General features: G+C 42.5%; 1 protein-coding gene across 1 annotated transcript in view; it reads left to right on the forward strand.

Annotated features, from left to right (window-relative positions):
- The window catches only part of LOC140141425 (uncharacterized), a 28,765-nt gene extending 6,656 nt beyond the window's left edge, over positions 1 to 22,109 (forward strand). Inside the window, exons 2-7 of the mRNA XM_072163273.1 lie at positions 13,581 to 13,805; positions 15,189 to 15,272; positions 16,448 to 16,576; positions 17,589 to 17,726; positions 18,956 to 19,075; positions 19,887 to 22,109. Of these exons, the coding sequence (XP_072019374.1) occupies positions 13,592 to 13,805; positions 15,189 to 15,272; positions 16,448 to 16,576; positions 17,589 to 17,726; positions 18,956 to 19,075; positions 19,887 to 20,407 (1,206 nt within the window). The 5' untranslated portion in view covers positions 13,581 to 13,591 and the 3' untranslated portion in view covers positions 20,408 to 22,109. The remainder of the gene's footprint in view (positions 1 to 13,580; positions 13,806 to 15,188; positions 15,273 to 16,447; positions 16,577 to 17,588; positions 17,727 to 18,955; positions 19,076 to 19,886) is intronic.
- The last annotated feature ends 293 nt before the right edge of the window (positions 22,110 to 22,402 follow it).

Raw genomic sequence — 22,402 nt, forward strand, 5'->3', positions numbered from 1 at the left:
AATGTCATGAATATGGGCAATATAGCAATTGTCAGATAACACTAGTGGAAGTTTTGGATGAGAAAACGGACATTTTGATGAGAAACGGCCAAAATGGTGAGAATTTAATTTTCTCATTCTTTTGGATGAGAAAATAATAATCGGGGATTAGCAATTGTCACCAGGGATAATGATTGACACACACACCAGGAAGTTTCTCATCCAAGAGAATGAGAAAATTAAATTCTCACCATTTTGGCCGATTCTCATCAAAATGTCCGTTTCTCATCCAAAACTTCCACTAGTGTAGGAGTTCGTGATCACAGTCTTTATTTAACACGCCACGCCGGTAGATGTCGTTGTTAAGCAGTGTTTGAGTTGTTGGTGGTGGTGGGAGGGGGGGGGGGTAATAGACAGTCGATAACCGACAATCAATGATCAATTAAATGTCAATATTCAATTAAATTCTAAAACCTAACACGGAAATGATGATCACAGACTGTCATGTTCAATCGCAGTCGCTAAGGATGATTAGGGGGGGGGGGGGTTATATTTGTGTGGTTGAGGGTGGTGGAGGAAAATCGATTATCGTGTAACCCCCTCCCCCCACACCCCCCACGTTCAAGTTTCATACGTTTCATAAGTATTTACTTATAGAGTGCTTGCACATAAGGTCATTAGTTCAAATCATCTCCTCTATAGGCACGCTCCAGAAGATATGCAAATGGATGCAGTACAAAAGAATTATTTGACCACTATCTAAATAAAAGATTAGTTGTTTTATTTTGTGCCCACATCATAGCCTATCTATTAATAAATAGTCATGGAAAATTTTTCATGCGGTACCTATGCATTGAACTATATCATGCTGATCACTCACATCTGTAAGATTAGTATGTATGAAAAGAGTGCTATTGTATTCAATCTATGATTGTAGACATACACAGGTGATGGGTGCAACCTGCTTGTAGTGCAGGGCGATATAGTCAAAATTGATACAATTAGTTGGACTCAGTACACCGGTCGATCTTACCGTTTCCGATGTTGATTAAGATACTTCTTGCATCGATCCCGAGATGCGGAAAAAACCAATAGTCATTTTGTCCCACATAAATGAATAAATAACAAAAAAACCCCGATCCCCCGAGTGGACTCACCCAATCGGTGACGTCACACACGATAATCATCCCTTATCCTCCTTGGTTTCTACATGAGATAGACGTGTGGATTTTTCTTTGCCAACGCTAAGTATCATTACGAACCAAAGGACGATATATACAGTATGTTTGGTACACCTGAGGTAAAAACCAACCAGTATAGTACGCTAGGGAGATAGTTTTGACGACATTTTTCGCTAGAAAAGTGACAAAACGATCCAAAAACTTAGCTTGTATGAGTGTTTCCGTTCAGATACGGGACACATCGTTTTCAAAATGGCCGCCTTAGGGCGCCATTTTATTTTTGTTCTCACGTAAAACAACTATAGCAGACTAGTAAGTTACAATAGATGTTTGTACAGTACTGTGTATACATGTATGGTGAGTGATTATCGCTATGTTTACGGTGTGCTCTATCGTTATATCTTTCAGTACGCGTCAGATGACGAGTTACTGCTAAGAGTTCGGTGGGTTTCCGAAGGGACCAGCCTGACAAATCTATAGGAAAAGGTTTTCAGTTTTTCATCCCTTTGTAATATATTTTTATATCATACCAAGTATCTGCGACAGCCACTGTGCGTGTGGGTCTGCTTATTGGGCTTGAGCTTGTGTTCGGGGTAGTGCTATACGCTCCCGATTTACTACAACATGTCCAGGCCTTGTCAATCCTGCCCTTCCCTTGTGGCAGAGTGGGACCCACATCCACTCTGCTACACCCATAGGGATTGTTCTAAATTTAATAAGTGTGCATCTTTTGCATAGGCTTATCGGACGTACATTTCAAGATTTAGAAAGTAGCGCTGTTTGGGACTTCGACACAGACAGAAAACGAAGACCAAGAAACAGAAGGCTACAGGTAAGGTTGATATGGTAGGTACTAGCGCGGCCGGCAAGGGCCACGCTAAGGGAACCTCTGGGGCTCCGGTCCCGGGCAAGCAGGCGGACCCTCCAGGGACTGCTAGCGAGCCCGAAGGCCTAGCAGCCAGCGAAAGCACTGACAAACCGTCTAAGCTAGTAGCAGGCAGCAGGGCGGTACTTGCCCTAACAGGCGAGTACCAGTCTACCAGTGAGATCTCTAGCGAGTTTCTTGCAGGTGGACACCCGTCTATTGCTGGCGAACGAGCGGGTCTAGCACCCGCGGAAGTAGCCGGCGAGGGACAGTATGCCAAGGGTACCCGGGGTTGATCCACGGCACGCAGCACGCCTTTCGTTCCCCGCAAGGGTCGAATGAAAACGTGCATGGGTTTAGCAGAGACGATACCGGGGCTAACGCTTCGGTGTAGTCTTAGCAGAACCAACTGGGGTTGTCACACGGCAGCGTTCCATGGCGGGACCGCCGAGTGATACCCTGGGCCTTGGAATGGCTGCCGGCTGTCCTCCGGGACTGGCTAGCGGCTATACCGGGGTTGGGTTCGCAGTCTCTCACGGGACAGCGACCCAAGTGCAATCGGTGGCAGCTACTGAGACGAGCTACGGCTCGACTTCAGTGGTAGCCACTATGCACGCGCCCATAGCTGCCGTGAGTGGTCCGCCAAACACAGCGACCTTGGGCGAGGCTCAAGAGGTTAGGGTAGGTAGTTTGAACAGCCTGGCTGATCAACAACCCACTTATGTCCTCGAGAGCCAGCAGAGCGTGGGTGATCCATTACAGTCAATGGGTCAATTACCCTCTTATGATCGATCACTATCTATTCAGCGGAGCATGGCTCCATTGATTGATACTGCCTATTCAGGTAGCGAGGTGACTGATCGGGGGTATACACGCTCAGCTACCTGTGATACTCAGCAAGCTCCTTCTAGCCAAGGGACAGCCAGTATAGCGGGTACCCATACACACGGCTTGATCCTCTAGCGGGAACGCTGTGAGGCATGGGTACAGTGGTGCGCAGCTACGCTACAACCACGCAGGTACCGCAGTGCTCGTCCTGGTTTCCACAGTCTTTGTGGCAACAGGGGGGGGGGAGGCGGTGCTGGTACTGCCGTTCCATGGGGTTTCCCTGGTGGCGGATCCTTTCAGGGTCAGCTACCGACAGGGTATGCCCCGTGGTACCCGCCGCAGGGTGGTTTCTTCCACGGTCTAGCACCGTGGCAAGTGCCGCCTAGCGCTGGGCAAGCAGTACCACCAGCTGTTACCCAGGCTGGGCGGCGAGTGGCTAACCCTGATACAGCTCAGGGTAGGCCGCACGCTGCTATGGCTAGGGCGACAGCAGCGAGAGCGTGCGGATCCCGGGGTGCTATGGCTAGCATCTCGGGGTCTAGCGGGAGTACTCCCTCTTCTGCTGGTGTTCAGTTGGCTAGCCACACGGTGGCGACACCTCCCTGTCCACCTTCAGATGCCCGTCGTCAGATCTCTTCCTCATCAGAGAGTGAGTCAGAGTCTGAAGGCGAGGGAAAGGAGTCGGAAGATGAAACCAGTAGCGACTCACAGTCTGATGAGGCTGTGCAGGTAGCTTCAGGTATCCTTCCCCGCTTCCCTCGCTAGCAATGGTCTGCCTCGGGACACCGCTGAGGTGATGAGCCGTGTGGCCCAAGGTTTGGGCCTGGCTTTCTCTCAGGAGGAGTCCATTCAGGAGGACCAGGGCATCTTTTCAGTAGGATGCCCAGCTAGCGCGTCCACACAAGGGTCGCCCGCACTTGCATTCCCGGCGGACCTCAAGGGTAGGTTTCGTAGGGCTGTCAGGCTCGCTGGAGCTTCGACGCCGCGTGCTTGCACGCTTCCACTGCGTGTTTCGCAGGAGGACTACGAAACCTACCTCAGGGTCCCTGACATGGATCCAGACGTTGCCAAGCGCCTGCAGCTAGCGGCCAAGGGGCAGCGGGTCGTTCTCCCCCCAGTGGGAGGAGGAGCTAAAGCTCATCGATAAGCGTTGAGCACGCCGCTTATCAGAGTCTCTAGCGTCGCTACCACGCTTGCCGAGCACCTCGGCAGGAAGGTAGCGAACGACCACGGGCAACGTCGAACTCTTCCCACGAGGTTAATCTGTTAGCGGTGCTAACAGCTAACCTCAACGAGAGTTCTATGGGCCTAGCCCATAGGATGTCATCTCGCCGCCGGAGAATGCCTGTCTGTCCCTCCAGTCAACTTATGGCTCCGACTTTGCTGAAGCAATGAAGAAGTCAGACTCGGAGGGACAGGGGCTACTCTTTGGACAGGCCTTTTGCGCTACGGTAGAGGACCGGGCAAAGAAGGCCACCAATGAGAGCACTCTGAAGAAGTCAGAGGCTGCCCTGACCAAGGGGAAGGGCAGTAAGGCGAAGAAGAAGCACAAGAAGAAAAAGTCTTCTAAGCGTTCTTCAGCGCCAGCTCCGGCTTCAGCAGGACGCGCACCACCGACTACACCCGAGCCCGAGGCTACTCCAGCACCTCCCAAAAAAACTGGGAAGCGCAAGAGTAGTGCTGGATCGTATGGCAAGCCCCCTAAGAAGAGCCGTTCTTCTAAGGGAGGCAAACCAGATCGGTCCTGAGGGCACGGCGGTCGACAGTCCATGCCGGCAGGTTTGGACTTCCACAGGGATTCCCCTGTGGGCGGCCGCTGTGCATTACGCCCAGAGATGGCATGCCATCTCACCGGCGCCTGGGTATTGTCAGTGGTCAGTGGGGGTTACAGGCTGGAATTTACCAGCCACCCCTCGTGCGCCTGCACGATTCAGAGGTCCACGGTAGTGCCGCCAGACAGCCCCCAGCGTCGGGCACTACTGTCAGAGGTCACTCAGCTTCTCACGAAGCAAGCGATTGTCCCGGTCTACCCCCCTTTCACCAAGGGGTTTTGGAGCACATTTTTCTGGCTCCAAAGAAGACCGGCAACTGGAGGCCCATTCTGAACCTCAAGCCGTTGAACGAGTTCATCAGGCCCAAGAGGTTCAGAATGGAGACTCTCGCTTCAGTGCTAGCCTGCCCCATCAAGGGTATGTGGGCGGCATCGCTAGATCTCTCGGACACATATCTGCATGTTCCGATCGCACCTCAAGATCAGAGGTTTCTACGCTTCAAGGTACAGGGTCAAACTTACCAGTTTCGATGCCTGCCATTCGACTTGTCCACCTCCCCCAGAGTGTTTACACTCCTGGTCAGGCGGTGGCAGCGTACCTGAAGCGCAGGGGAGTCAACATGTGTTGCTACCTGGACGATTGGTTCATTTACGGACGCACCCGCTGGAGACACAGTGTCTCGTGGAGTTAGTAGTCCGTGCGGTGCGGGACCTGGGATTTCTGATCAACGCCAAGAAATCCAATTTGGTCCCGACATGAGACACCACTATTTCTAGGGGCCCAGATCAACCTCAAGGAGGGATCGCGGCGCCCTCACCCGAGAGGGTGACGAACATGGCGAGGTGTGCCCGACTCTTGGCCGAGTCAGAGGGAGCACCCGCTGTGGCATGGATGAAGGTTTTGGGCCTTATGGCCAGTATGGTAGACCTCGTACCGTACTGCCGCTTTCACATGAGGCCTATACAACTACACCTTCTAGCCTTTTACAGGCCCAGTCGTCACCCAATATCCCTCGCGGTTCCGATGTCGGGGATCGCGCGAGAGGAACTCTGGTGGTGGACCCATCAGCCCAATTTGACTCAAGGTGTCAGGTTTCCTGCACCAGCGGTGCGTCACGTAGTGACGACCGACGCGTCAAAGCTGGGCTGGGGGCCACATCCACGGGACTCAGTCTCGGGCCTATGGTCGGCCACGGAGACGGAGTTCCATATCAACCTTCTCGAACTTTGGGCAGTGGAGAGAACTCTCCAGCATTTCGAGAAGGTGATCGTGGATCTCATATCGTTGTCCAAACAGACAACACAACCGTGGTGGCCTACCTCAACAGACAAGGGGGCACCAGGTCACCACGGTTGTGCCTGCACGCACTCACGCCTGATAGGGTGGTGCAAGGCCAGGCAGATTACGTTGAGAGCGATGCACATAGCGGAGTCACCAACATCCTCGCGACGATCTGTCACGAGGAAAGGTGTCGGGACCTACAGAATGGTCCCTTGCTCCGCAGGTCGTCCAGACGATCTTCGAGGTGATGTACCACCCCTCGATAGATTTGTTCGCATCTCATCGCAATCATCAGCTGCCGGTGTACTGCTCGAGGGGCGCAGACCCACAGGCATTCGCCGTGGGCGCTCTGGCCGTGAGACTGGGGAGGAATGACTGCTTACGCTTTCCCCGATCTCACTGCTCGCAAGGGTAGTGACCAAGATCGGGAGGAGGATTGCAACGTCATTCTGATAGCACCGTTCTGGCGGGAACACCTGTGGTGTCGACCGATGGTGGATCTACTAGCGGCACCGCCGCGAGTACTCCCCGAGTTACCAAATCTACTCCGGATGCCCGGAGGAGAGGTACCAAGTCTACCACTAGAGCACCTGCAGTTAGCTGCATGGCCCTTATCAGGGAACGTGCGGCGGAGGGAGGCTTTCATCAGAAGCTGCTTCTCTCATCGCCGGGGGTAGACGAGGGTCTACCCTCCGTCCGTATCGTCAGCGTTTGGCTCCCTACTACGCATGGTGCGATGAGAGACATCCATCTCCCACTAGAGCCCCTGTGCCTCTAGTGGCAGATTTTCTGACAGAAAAGTTCAGGTCAGGACTTCCGCAGGCGACGATAGCCAACAACAAGTCAGCAATTCTCTCGATTCATCGGGGATTTGAAGACGGGTCGACTATCAATTCAGATGGGTCCCTAAGTCTTCTTCTCGATGGTATGTTCAACGAGCGCCGCCGAAAGGAAGGTGGTCCCCCATGGGACCTCAACACAGTCTTGGAGTATATTAAGGGTCCCCCTTTTGAGCCCCTGTCAAAAGCGACCCTTAAATACGTCACTCTTAAGGCGGCCTTTCTTCTGGCGTTGGCTTCGGGACGGCGCTGCTCGGAGTTGCACGCAGTCTCGAAGTCAGCCTCCGTGATTTACTAACAACGGAGCGACGCTGTTTCTTCGCCCGATTTCCTTGCAAAAATGAGCGAAGTACATTCCGACACTCGCCCCTCTTCCTACCCAGTATTGGGCAGGGTTAAGTCAATAGCCGAAGACAGGTTGTGGTGCCCGGTGAGGCGCTACAGCACTACCTTGGCCGAACACAAACCTTAAGAGGGGCTCATGACGCTTATTTATCACCCACGCTGAACCGCACGGTCCAGCCGCTAAGCAGACTCTGGCACGGTGGCTGGTCCAGGTGTTGGTGGACTGGGCGAAAAAGACGCTTCGCCCCAAGGCCCACTCAACCAGATCTATCTCATCATCGTGGGCCTACCATAGGGGGTCCCCATTGAGGAGATTTGTCAGGCTGTGTCCTGGAAGAACCCGTCGTCCTTTTCGTCAGTTTACTATAAAAACGTAAGCCAACGACCAGGCGATAAGTTCACCAGGGCAGTTCTTGGGCGATAATATGGTGGTTGAGTACCAGGTGTATTTCAGAGAATTCCAACATGGTAAGAACCAGTGTTTCTATTCTTAACCACTGCACTTCAGTTCAGGGGTTTTTGTCTGTTCACGTAGTCTTTCTGTTTCCCGGCCGTGAGGGGGGGAAATAGTTTGACCTCGCGATAACCATGCTACCCACTCCCGATCCTTATCAGATGCTGGCCAATCTTGTACCTCCATCCGTCGGTTACTTGCTAGATCGATCTTTCAGATGTTGCTGCAAGAAGTATCTTAATCAACATCGGAAAGGGTAAGGTCGACCGGTGTACTGAGTCTAGTCCCAAACAAAAATGTTTGGTAGACTCATAACCGGTGCGATCTTACCTTTCCGATGTTGATAATCCCGGACCCCGGCAGCCACCTACAAGTTTGGCCGAGTAGGGGCTGCCCAAGTCGGATAAGGGATGATTATCGTGTGTGACCTCACCGAATGGGTGAGTCCACTCGGGGGATCGGGGGTTTTTTGTTATTTATTCATTTATGTGGGACAAAATGACTATTGGTTTTTCCGCATCTCGGGATCGATGCAAGAAGTATCTTAATCAACATCGGAAAGGTAAGATCGCACCGGTTATGAGTCTACCAAACATTTTTGTTTGGGACTATTTTATTTTATATCCACATCATAGCTTATGCACTAACTAATATTCATTGAAAATTTGGAGTGATTCTTTCAAGTAGTTTTAAAGTTATAGCCAAAAGATTAAAATCAGATGTTAATTTTAGCGATTGCCTCAGACAATCCTCGAAAAATGTCCTTGAAGCGCTTTAGGCATCTTGAATGAAATCAAAAGTGTATTTTTAATGTGGATAAAAATGTTCAATATTTGGAATTAGAAGAAAGCTGGGCCATCAATTAACACTTGTCCCTTCCCCACCCCCCATCATTCAATGTTGCGACACTTTGGAGACACGCTGAACACATTTGCACGACACTTTGGAGACACGCTGAACACATTTGCATGTTTCAACATTGCACGGGGAGTGGGGGACTTATTTTCCCTAAAGACGCTTTTAATGTTTCAAGACATATTTCGGAGATTGTAGGAGAACCAAAATTGGTTCTTGTAAGCTTCCAAGTCTCAAATTGCATTATTTGTGTTATATTTTACCTTTCTGCAACGGAAATAATCCAAAAATATAATTCTGAAATGTGATGGGGGAAATGCAAAGTTGTCTTCATTTTAGCTGTCAATTTAATATTGTATGATCACAAATGAGAATCCATGGCCCATGTGTGATGTACCGTACTTTCAATGTTTATATTACTCGACCACAGCCCTCGAATTAAGGATCTGAAGGGGCACGGCAACTTTTTTAGGGCAAGTTGAAAATTGCCTTGGATTTTCACTTTAAAGGCAAGGCAGCACGGCATTTTGTAATATATCAAGAGGGCACCAAGGCAATTTCTCAAAAGTGAAGAAAACACACACAAACATAGATAGACAATTTTATAATGAAGGGGCAGGGCTGGGGCACCGACGGCAACTTCATTAGAGGGCACGGCAAGTGAATGCCTTGGGTAAAGGACATATTTTGAGGGCATTACGGCAGTGGGGGTGGGCACCCACGGCAAAATGCCATGGGTGCCGTGGGTTAATTCGAGGGCTGCTCGACCATTCCATAATAATAGATGGTCGCATGTCATAAGTTGGGTACAATTTCCATTACATGGTCAAAAATGACAAAAAATGTGTTTTTGGATATGTTGTATATATTGACAATCTCTAATAATTAACACCATTTTTAACCTTAACACATGTTTAATTTTTGAGAAAATGCTTAATTAGTAATTAATTAATACACAGGTGTCTATGTAAATCTCAATTTTCAAATGCGTTTTTCTCAAATCGGACCTCAATTACAAAAATGACTGTAAAATTTTTATTTTATGCAAGAATGTCATCAGATTTGGAGGATATGTTCTCAATACATTAATGCTTCAAATGAACTTTTTAAAATAATTGTACGTAAGTTAATTACATTGTGAAGGTCAATGACCTTTTTACAAGTAATTAGCAAGATTATTATTCTATTATTGAGGAAATGAATATCAAGAAAAGAAATGTACATTAGCATATTGCTAAAAATACTGAAATTCAACTAGGATTTCATTAAAAATGAAAAAATGGAACATATAACCCTTTAAGGTGGTACTACACACCTTGATAAATTTGTGACTATTTTTGCATTTTTCTCAAAAAATAATATCACACTGGTAACAAAAGTTGTGTATATTAGAGGGATAAGGAATCCAGTTACTACACTGGAATTTCAGTGACTCAAGACAAGCGGTACGTTATTTATGATAAGAAAAGAGGTACTGCTAGAACGTACCTCATTTCTTAACATATATAATGACCCCTTGTCTTGAATCACTGAAATTTCAGTGAAGTAATTGGATTCCTTGCCCCTATAATATATATACATATAACTTTTGTTACCAGTGTGTAGTTACTTTTTGAGAAAAATGCAAAATTAGTCAAAAAATTATCAGGGGGTGTAGTACCACCTTAAGTAGTCAGTAATTGTTTTAATTGTACAAATTCAACATTCAAAGCTGTCAATACATCATACCCTCCCTAGATTTGAAAAAGTAACCAGTAGTTTTGACATGCTGACATATGAATTTTCACATTGTACACTCCCGCATCCGCCTGCTCCACATCCGCCTGCTCCTCACGGCCCTGCACTTCTTAGATCGCCTTGATAAGAGTTCGAAGCCCTGTCGTCAACAGAGGGCAGTAAACTTGAGGTAAAGAATATCCCATATCGCGCTAATGAGCTGGGCAGTAACCGTGAGGAAAAAGCTCGCTTCTGGCGAAAATTGACAAGTAACTTGCACAAATTTCTAGATACAGTTACTATAAGGTCGTATTTATGTATTCAAACCATTTGTTTACCATTTCTCTTTTAGGGCGCAATAATTATTTATCATAAATATAATGGTCATGTTGATGACATCATAGTTACTCGCATTTTGTTCATTTTTAAATTTTGAAACATTTAACGCTCAAAAGTCACACAAAATCAATCACATATATTTTCTTTATTTCACCAGAGTGTCCTTGCCAAGATTCTAGCACCAGGCCATGCTGCGTTCTCAAGATACAGCCTTGATAAGTGTTAGGGCCACGCGTTTTGAACTCGCCACCCAAAAAGGGTGGTGGTGTTACGTATTTTCAAATTGTGATCTGTTCAATTCATCATACCTCGGATAAACAAAAAGATTATGACATGGTTTTGGTCTCATTTAAAAGCTAAATAATACCACTAAATAACCTGTAAATATGAACAATATAGCTTCTCAACTAACGAAGCTGTGGTCGATTGAATTGCGAGTAGTCAGGGTGGTGGAGGAGGGGGAAGCGGAGGAGGGGGAAGCGGTACACACAAACTCTATGGGAACGCGGTGTTTCACGTGTATAACTTGAATAAATTCACTGCTACAGGGGCTATAACCTTGGTTTTGGTCTTAATTTACAGATAAACAATTCTGCTAATTATTTTTAATCATTTTGAACTCTTAATGATTGGTTTAGTCTATAAAATTCAAACTTTCACGCATCTAAACCACCCGCTTTCATATTAAACACTGTAGTAAGTAATACTGGATGTCTTCAAAATCTAAAAGTGGCTGTAAAATTTTTATTACTTATCCTATCATAGTCAAAGTATACATTTTCTGATAGGAAATTTGATGAGGAATCTAAATATGGACTTACTTTTCCTGTATGGGTTAGGGGTAAAATGATTCAGTTCAAAATATGATGAATTGTAAAAAATTCTAACATACTTTTGGACACCCTGTATTCCGAGATTACCAAACAGCTGTGATTTTTTATCTTCCAAAGTCTGTAGGCTCCCCCTATCCTCTAACTAAATAGATGTTATTTACTTTCAGTTTATTACTGCAAGTTAGTAATAAGCAATGCATTAAGTAACTCTTTTTGTATCCGCAATTTTTTTATTCCACCCTGTATAACTTCAAGGTCACCCTGTATAATGAGTTGAAATATGTATTGTTACATTCCTTATGCCTTCAGCTTTCCAAAAAATGTATACTTTTGCTAGTTTAGGGTTGATAATTGTGGAGATATTCTAATTTGAAACTCAATTGGTGTAAAAATTCATATATTTGTGATGTAACGCTACGGGTGGCGAGTTCAAAACACATGGCCTTAGGTCACTTCTGTACAATTCTTATAATTTGTTTCATGCATACAAATAGCGATGCACGTTTTTGTTGTGTTTTTGATAGGTTTTCATGTCCGATTTTAACGAGTAAACATTATTCCCTATAGAAAAACAATATGGCAAAACATACAACAGTTTGTAACATTCTCCATGAACTTAACCATCTATGTTTGGATTGTGATGTAATTAACGTGTGTAATGAGATTTTCTCTTTCTGAATCTGACTTGTAAAATATTATTTTTCATCACAATTTCTCATCAAATTCATACATTTCTGGGTCAAAAGTCAGGTAAAACACTTTGTGGTTTTGAAATTTGGTTTAGAAATAACGCTAATAAAATCATTTGGGTTGATCAAGCAGTTGCTTTTTATGATTTTCAAGGCAATATGCATAAATGATGAATCTGCATGTACATACTTTTTCACTTCAGTAAGCTCGTCTTTTGACCAACGTTCATTATTGATCACGGATTATATTGTATGCGATTGACATCAAAGAACCACATGTGTATGAGCTTGTCCATTGAATTGAATTACACAATGGTTATTCAGGTTATTGATCGCTAGATGGAAGCGAACATGATACATATTACGTAGGATTCCATGCCTGTGCGGGGATTTGAACCCTAGCGACCAGAACTATGAACACTTTGAAGTGTTAGCACCTTGCAGGGCCGTGTCCTCCACCCCTGGCATTTTTCATTTCAACTGATGTGATTTTTTTACTGAATAATGTATAATTATATGCTTCAGTAGACTGAAAGAGTATAATATTAGGCTTAAAATGAGGTATCAACCACTGCTGTAGGGTATGGGGTTAGGCCAAAAAAAAAAAAGTGTTTGTTTGCCCAGACATGGGGTACAAAGGAGTGGGTCGGTAGGTCGATTTTTTTTTTTTTTTTTTTCTTTTTTTTTTTTTAAGATCTGTAGGCCTACACGTGTTGCAGCAAGTGGGGTAAGAGAAAATATAGGCCTATTCACAAATCCGAGAAGCGTTTATTATCTTTGGCCATCTATTGATGGAACCACAAGATGTACATGTACCAGTGCGGGGGATTTAATTTGTTCAATCAATTCATGATCGTGTATTGAAACTCACTGTTGTATACAATTCGTCGGGGACACCTTAGTAATGACTTAGTCGGATTGGTGCATATGACATTCAGCCTTACATTTTGTAATTGTGTGTATTTAATGTAAACTTTAATGTATTTCAACGTTATCATATAAAGTTTAATCTCTTTGGCAACAAAATCTTGATAAATATTCAGCATAAATGCACGTCTGTTGCAAGGGTGATGGGCTGGAAGCCTGTATACAAAATTCCCAGACCATACTTGACATCCTTGGTTCTCTATATTGATGGTAAAATGTTGTTGGGGAGGGCTAAATGGGAGGAATGAAAGCTGTGATTGCCTGGAATATTAACTTTCAAGTCTCATTTGGCATATTTATAGGAAAAAAACATCCTTTTATTTATTTTTATATCATTGTAAAAAAAAAGAAAAAAAAAAGTGTATGATGTTTTTTGATTTTTTGGGTCGGTCGTGTCTGGGCAAACAAACACCTTTTTTTTTTTTGCCTTACGGAAAGCCAATCAAATTTGTATCGCAATTTTCAGAAAAGTGTAATCCCTCCACCCTTTTAGCATACCCAACTTATGACATGCGACCAGATGTGACCTCGCTAGTGTGATGAATGTAACAGGATTTACTACCATAGCAATAGATGAATACAATTTTTGAATATATTGCCCTGCACTGCAACGTTTACACGAACCTGCAATTGCTTGCAAATTTGAACCCCTGGCTCTTGTTTTTAAATTGTTGCAGAGTGAGTGACGATGGATTCAGGTGGTTCTCGGAGCGAGTCTCACTTCCCTCAGATAGACCTCAGCAACAAGCTCATCATCAAAGTACAACTTGGTGAAGATATCCGACGCATTCCAATCAACAATGAAGATATCACATACGACGAGCTGGTGCTTATGATGCAGAGGGTGTATAAAGGCAAGCTGAATAGCACAGATGAAGTCCAGATTAAATATAAAGATGAAGGTATGTATCATACTGATTAGGATATTACTCACACCACTTGCATAGGCATGTCCACTAACCAGGGAAGGGGGTATTCAAAAGATTTTGTATGGGGATGTCGATGTGCCACACAGACTTTTGGATAATGACTTTCTCTATACCAACTTTTTGCTGTTTTTACCACCCATCAGTATTAAGGGTGTGAGTGAGTCCCGGGAATTCGAGTCCCGCCCGATAATCCTATTACCCGGGCAGGAAATTCCCTGCCCGGGTACCCCAAATTTAAAAAAAAAAGTTTTTTTCCAGTTTTTGTAGTGTCTCTGGACCTAGACCTAAATGCTAGGATCATGGTTGACCTAAAAAAAAAATTGAATTTTGCACATTGTTTTGTGTTTTTAATATGAAAATTGATATATAGTTTTCATGTCATACTTATTAATGATATCAAAATGCATTGAATTTGAATGCATTTTGATATCATTAATAGAGTATGACATGAAAACTATGTATCAATTTTCAGATTAAAAACACAAAACAATGTGCAAAATTCAATTTATTTTTTTTTAGGTCAAACATGAATTTTTTTTTTGCAATTTCGGGTACCCGGTTACCCGCCCGAAAAATGCGCCGGTACCCGGGCACAAAATTACCCGAAAATCACATCCCTAATCAGTATACATGTACCAATTTTTAACAAAGAACACCCAAAAAGCACGCAAATTTGCCCTAATTGGATGTTTTTAGTTAGAGGTGTTGACCAGTGAAGATATCCCACAATGCATTTCTTCCATTTCAATTTTCTTTAACTGAATTGCTTTTTGGTGCTACATGGGTCGATAGTGACAAAAAGTTCCTCAATGAATAGAGCACATATCCAGATCCTGCAAAATGTGTTTATTTCTTGACTATCGACCCATGGTTAACCAGGCTTTTCTCAAGCTGAATTTAATACATTTAAGAGTAATAGGAGTGTCATTTGCTGTAATGAGGTGATGCATCATGTTGTAAAGGATTCTGGGAAGGATATCTTTGGGACACACCTTTGCGTATTCCTTAACTTAGGCCTAAAAAAAATTGTTTGATTGACGTGACCCGACCGACCCTAAAAATAGGCCCGACCCTAGACTTTTTTTCTTATTTTTTTGCAAAAAAATTGAAAAAAAAAAATCCAAAGCCTTTAAAATTTGCGATTTACAGCTTAAAATGTGTGTAAAAAATTTATAAAAAAAGAAAAAATTGCAGACCGACCTGCCCTAAATTTTTTTAATGTTACGCCAATCAAACAAATTTTTTAGGCCTTAGTTGTAAATTAGGTATTATTTTGTTGTTGCTATTGTTGTTGTTATTATTGATTTTTAGCTGTTCAGTTTGTTAGTCATATTATATTTACCTCTTATTCTTCAGATGGAGACCTTATAACAATATTTGATAGTTCAGATCTATCGTTTGCCATACAATGTAGCCGCATATTAAAGTTGACTCTTTTCGGTAAGTTAATTCATACTTTTATTACATGAGTAAATTCCAGTTCAAATCCATACACCCCCTGTGGAAGACATCTTCATGTTAATCACCCACACAGGGAGTGTGTATTTCAAATGGGATTACCTGAATTGGTTACTCCATTTGAAATCTATACTCCCTGTGTGGGAGATTCAGGTTGTGTCTCCCATAGGGGTGTGTATTTCAACTGGAATAGCCCATTGTCAATTGTATCAGAATTACTACGAGTCTGTTTAAAGTTGAACCCTATGAGAACTACCTGCCGATTGGCCCAAATGAATATTGTGTCCAATTTTGAACCAATCAAGGAGGGTATTAATAAGATCATCTGTAAATGCAAGTTGACCATAAATAGTTTAAAGCCTCGTCATAATTGGCAATTGAAATCAGCATTTCAAGTTCTCAACCAATCAGAAACACTGTTAGATGATAAGTAGTGTCCAGGGGGTGAAAGTGCCATTTGTATTACAGACCCCACCTCCTTCTAAATTCAGCCTATAGCCCACCATAGGGCAGTTAGTGCCACTACAATGTTCCATCGAATGTACATGTACTACATGTATGGTAATGTTCCAGAGCTTTTGTGCCAACTACTACCTGACCAACTCCAGACTGACATGTGTCTCTGCTGCTCAGTTCTATCTTGCCCCCATTGCAGTTCAAATTCTTGTTGGTCATGAGAGGACCTTCATTCCATAACAGCCTGCACATAGTCATAGAATACACTCCTGAATCACATCCCAGGTTGTGAAACGGGCCCGGTTCAAAAAGGTGGTAAACTGCTTATCTAGGCACCAACCTGTCAGTTTTATGGTAATGACAACCTCTGTTAACCCCATGCAAACTACCAGCCTGATTATCGGTATACAAAGAGATATATATCATGTATTGAGCCAATCAGAGGTATGGTAAGAATAGTCAGCAGGGCTGAAGGGGATTAAGCTTAAAAGTACTAAGAGGTCTAAGCTCCCTTTTGATTGGTTACTCACATGATTATATCATGTAATTAAACAATCAGGGGCACTGTGATGAAGACAGTAGTGCCCATGGGGTTAATGCCTTGATATGCCTTGACATTAAAAAAAATCCATTTTCAAGGCCATTGATATATCACTATAATGAAGTTGTATTTTCTTTTACGTTCCCCTCACATTTTCCAGTCAATGGTCAACCTAGGCCGTTAGAAAGTGATCAAGTTAAACATCTTAGGAGCCAGCTTGCTGCCATTCGTAATCAAGTCATATATTTAATGGATTCATTGGAACCACCAGCTGTAGAAAAACCACAAGGTAAGACCAGAGTCTTCCCATAATGCATTTCTCCCATTTTGATTTCCTCTACTGATTTGCTTTGTAATGCAACATGAGTAGATCTAGTAGTGATTTAATGTACCTCAATAAACAGAGCACATCCAGATTTTGCAAAGTGTTTATTTCTTGACTTTTGACCATATCTGTATATTCTCCACATGAAAACAATGTTGTGAATATACTGGTTAAGAAAAGCTGACTACAAAGTACATAAATGGGAGCATCATTTGATGAAATAAGGGGATGTATGATGTTGCAAAGGATTCTGGGAAGGGTAAGGTATATTCTCTGGGTTTTGAGTTGGAAAATAGGGCCAATACCAAGATTTATTACTGCTTCTTGATAAACATGGGGAAATTGCCCTTGTTTACTGCATATCAAGTATGGTCTGAACCCTTTTGAATAGTTATACAGGTTTTAAGTGACAGGAGTTTTGCGAAGCAAGCAAAGCAGGTTTCTAAACTACCTTGAGAGAATTTAATTTTCTTGATTTTGCCACTGTTTGGGGTAAATCTTACAGGATATTTCACCTATTAAACCAAATCTAATCTGAAAAAAAAAAAAAAAAATGGAGAAATTCATTGAAATTTAAGCAAGAGACGACAAAAAAACAAAAAACGATCTTGATGGTGTTTACATCATGTAACAGTCAATCTTGGCGCTTGCCATTCAAAATAAAAATGACTTTTACCGCATGAAATGGTCCTAGCAAGCAGCAGATTGTTTGGTTCAGAGGCATTAGAAAAGTGCTTGTAGGAGCACTTGTATGCAAAAAGACTACATCTTGATTAAGGCACATAGTGTGAAAGGTCCATGACAAGAATTTCAAATTACTGTTGTTTTTGCATCAAGCTGGTCGAAGCTTATTGACTAGAAAGAAGGAACACATCATAATTTTTCATATGTCCTTAGTCCTTTCAGTTGATTGTTCTGCCCAGTTTTGAGCAGCAATATTGGCATTTTTGAAACATGATGTTATTTTCTTTGACAGCTGCCCCAGCAGACTCAACCCAAGACAAGCCACCAGCCCCTGTATTAGATAGCACACAGGCAGCTCTGTTTGATCCCTATAAGAAACCAGCTGAAAATCCAGCCGTTGTGGCAAGTTTTGGACTGAAACCTGAAGATGGTAAGTGGGTTGTGGTGGGTTATAATTATCTAGGCTGAATAGGGTTCTGAGCCCCTGTATTAGATACCCTATGTGCAGCCTTATTTAATCTGTATGAGAGACCAGCTGAAAATCCAGCAAGCTGTTGTGGCAAGTTTTGGACTGAAACCTGAAGACATTAAGTGGGTTGTGATGGGGTATAGTTCTTCTTCTTCTTCTTCTTCTTCTTCTTCTTCCTTATTAGTGCCTCCCTCATATGTATGAGTATTATCGCACTGTGTACAGACAAGCTGTACTTATTTTTTACTCTGGAACCTAGAGTAGATGAGTGTATTTTTGAAGGTACAGTCAACAGTACCGGGATGATCCCCTGCTCTTTTCGAATAGCCTGTGACGTTCTGTTACGTGCACACTGCATTAATGTCAGAAATACATGTACACGGGACCGACAGCTTAAAGTGCCCTCCGAAGCACTAAGCAAGTAGAGTGAAGAGCCTTGCTCAAGGTCACAAAGAGCCAGCCGAGCTTAGGCGGACCTGGGATTCGAACCCTCGACCCTTGGATTCAAAGTCCAACGCTAGGCCACGCTCCCCTCTAGTTATTCTAGTATGTTCTACAGTATGTTCTACAGTTTCTGCCAAAGAAGAACAGCACTTGTTTACATTTTGAGAGCGTGCACAGCGTAAACACAGAAGTGGGGTTGTGATTGGCTGATTCAATCATCTAACAGTCATAACAACAGACGCAGTAATCTGATTGGCCAATTATGCATCAAAATGTTTGTCGGGGCAAACAAAGCTATGTGTATGTATGTCGCTCATTAACAGGGCACTCGCATAAATCTGAGCAAGGGACTGCCGGTTTTCTCTGAAACTGATTGTAGTATATATTACATGTAAATGGAATAGCCCAATTATTAACATACATGCTGCACGCTTAAAGCCATAAAGAGCAAGAAAAAAAGATTTTAAAAAGCATGCACGCACACAATAAAAAACAATCTTTAAGAACTCGCTGGTCGTTAACAATGATGCAGATAATAAAACAGTCTGGACAGGTTCCATGAAAATAAAAACAGGCGAATAATGTTCTTTTGTGTATTATATACATGTACTAAAAAGTAGCTCTATGTAAGAAACCTCAAAATTTTGAATTTAAAAACATGCAAATTTAGTTTAAAATTGACAGAGCACTAAAATTGACGCACAAGTGTTGACAATATACTACATGTATGATTTTGTAATGTTTAGATCAGCCTGAAAGGCCAGGATCGCCTACAGAGAGTGTTAATTCTAGTCATAGCTCATCTCATGGACCTAACACACCCAGGCATCAGCAGTATGGTCAGCAACAGCCACAGGGGTATCCAGGTAAATATGAAGTATTTCTAGAGACTTTGTCAGCAGTCTTAGGAAATTATATCAGAAATTTGTCACATGCGTTAGACAAAAAACTAATCATACACTGGCGGTACTTACTTGACGCAGTGGTGTCAACTGCATGGTTAAATATAAGTTCAAATTGCCCGGAAATGATTGGTTAAATTAGAGTATAAACGATAGGAATTTTTGTTTTTACTATCCTCTATCGTGTGGTAGAGGATATACTGATCCAATATTTTGAGTAGTATGAGCTAGGCCAAGAAAAAAATGTTTGCTTGCCCTTCAGTTGGATTTTTGAGGTGGGTGGGTCGGTCGGAAAAATGTGTTGTTGTTTTTTTGTTTGTTTTTTTTAAAAATTAAAATGACTCACTACTTAATAGCCCTGTAAGCAATTTACAGTAATGATTTTCTTTCTTCGAAATGAAATTTAGACCCAGAAAAAGTAATAAAAACCCATTAAAATTATGAACAAAAAACAAACTAAAATAAACATTTTTTAAAAGGACTGACCCTGATTTTGGTCAATATTGGGTCGGTCGGTGGAAGGCAAGCAAACAATTTTTTTTTGCCTGATAAAATATATGACCTGCATGTCCTCTACCACACGATAGAGGTTGGTAAAAACAAAAAATCCTGTCTAGCATTTAATTATTATCAATCTTAAAATCGGTTAAATATTGTTTTCATATTATATTGATATAACTAAATGCTATTTTATGTAACAAATATTAAGTTAATGTTATGAAAACTCCTGTTATTTTAAAATGACTAATTCCATGGCAATGTTTCCTTATCACAGGTGCTCCACAACCTGGCCAACCACAGCCTGGGCAACCACAACCCGCCATCCTCAGCCTAGTCAACCACAGCCTGGCCAACCACAGCCTGGTCAACCACAGCCTGGCCAACCACAGCCTGGCCAACCACAGCCAGGGTCAACTCAACCCGGGCAAGCTCCAACTCAACCAGGCTACGGAACGCAGCAACAGCAACAAGTGGCATATCAACAACAACAGCCGCAACAACCAGCCACATCCCAATACACCGCCCAACAACAAGCAGCTTATCAACAGCAACAACAACAACAGCAGCAGCAGCAACCACAACAACAAGGATATAACTATCCCCCATCTTCACAACCAGGGGGTGCTCCTACTCCCCAGCAACCGGTTACAACCAGCAGCAGCAGCCACAGCAGCCGCAGGGGCAATATCCAATGCCAGGGGGTCCTCCTGGCCAACAGCAACAACAGACCCCCTACAACCCTCAGATGGGTTACCCGCAGCAGCAGCCAGGGCCAGGGGGACCTCAGCAATCTAATCCTTACGCAAGGAACGTGCAGTATGGCCGATCGGGTAGCTACCAAATTCCAGGGCCGGGCTACAAATGAAGAAGATTTAATTTATAGCGATGTACATTTTTGTAAGTCATATGAGTTATCTGTTAGTTGACACCTTTGAAATGGTCACAATTGTTAATCTTGGTTCTTTTTTATTTATTTTAAGTAAAAACAAATGTCAAATTGAGTGGGATAATAGATAACCTTTCTATTTGACCTAGTGTGGAAAAAAGGTTGGATCATATAAAAATATGAAACAAGGCTACTGTTTCAGCACAGAATGGGCTATTCCAGTTGAAATCCACACTACCCCTGTGGAAGATTTTGGAAATATTTTCCACAAGGGGAGTATGTTTTCAAATGTAATTGGTCAGAGTTAATCATTTTGAAACCCATACCCCTGTATAATGGTTTTACCTATATCTACCACAACTGAAGTGAGTATTCCAAATGAAAGTTACCCAATTGTCTATTCTATTCGAAACTTATGCTCCCTTTGTGGAAGATATTAGCTAAATCTTCAACAGGGGTAGTGTGGATTTTAAATGGAATAGCCCAATTAGCCATTTGCCATTGAAAACTGTGTAAAAGGCAATTAGTGGTATTTAGCCTGTGATTTAAAAGGACATTCAGAGATTGTGAATCACAAATTACCCTATTCCACACACATGTCATTTTTTGCACTTGTGGAATATTTAATAAATCAAACTATGTCCTCTACACGTGTCATTTGGTTTGCTCATTAAGGTGGTACTACACCCCTTGATAAATTTGTGACTATTTTTGCATTTTTCTCAAAAAATAATAACACACTGGTAACAAAAGTTATGCATATTATAGGGGCAAGGAATCCAGTTACTACATTGGAATTTCAGTGACTCAAGACAAGCGGCACATTATTTAAATGATAAGAAAAGAGGTACCGCTAGAATGTACCTCATTTCGTAACATATGTAAACCACTTGTTGTGAATCACTGAAATTTCAGTGAAGTAATTGGATTCCCTGCACATAACCTTTGTTACCAGTGTGTAGTTAGTTTTGAGAAAAATGCAAAATTAGTCACAAAATTTACTAATGTAGTAACTAACCCCTATAATGAATAAGCTAAACACTGTGTTGTCATGTCAAGGGAGACCAGTCTTCATTCTGTATGCTTGGACATTAGGAATTCTGTGTAAATCCAACAGGGGATGCGAACCTTTCTGTTTTCTTCATATTGTTAGCTGATATTTATGGAAAACTCAAGAAAATGGTTTAAGGGTATTTTCTGTGATTAATCAACCAGTTCTAAGTGATATTTACAACCATTCATACATTGTTTATGCATTCCAATCTAATTTTGTATGAAATAATTAAGCCAATTTATTATGACCAATGTTTAAGAGGCCCTATGACGTGATTTTAGCCTAGTAAAAATTATATTTGGCGCCCAAATATTTGCAATTCTGTATTACAATTAGTCAATTTGAGGAATTACTGAGTAAAAATTGGGCCAATTTGGGATAAATACCCCATTTGGCGCAACCCATTTCTAGGTTAATACCTATCTAGGCGCTATCCCGTCAGCATAACTTTGTTAGATTTCTGCTGTTAATGCCTAGTTTAGCCTTGATATTGAAACAAATTAAGGAAGTTGTAATCTTGACCAAAACCACATTGATTTTTTTACCCTAAAAAGACTTGCAGAATTCAAAATATGAATTTTATCAAAAATAAATAGATATATATATATATAGCATTTATATATTACATGTATTACCACGTGTATAAACCACGTGGCTAAATCATAACACTTATGATCATGATGATACTGAACATATGGTTTAGCAATTACATGAGCGTGATGTACAACACATCCTATGCTATTATATTAATGACCGGTTCTATTGGAAGTCATTTACTCATGCACTCATGTTTAGGTTCATAAGTTCACATAAAAATAATTTTTAATTTATTGCTCACGAGTCAGCAGGC

The sequence above is a fragment of the Amphiura filiformis genome, chromosome 19 (assembly GCF_039555335.1).
Source record: "Amphiura filiformis chromosome 19, Afil_fr2py, whole genome shotgun sequence".
Taxonomy (NCBI): Eukaryota; Metazoa; Echinodermata; class Ophiuroidea; order Amphilepidida; family Amphiuridae; genus Amphiura; species Amphiura filiformis.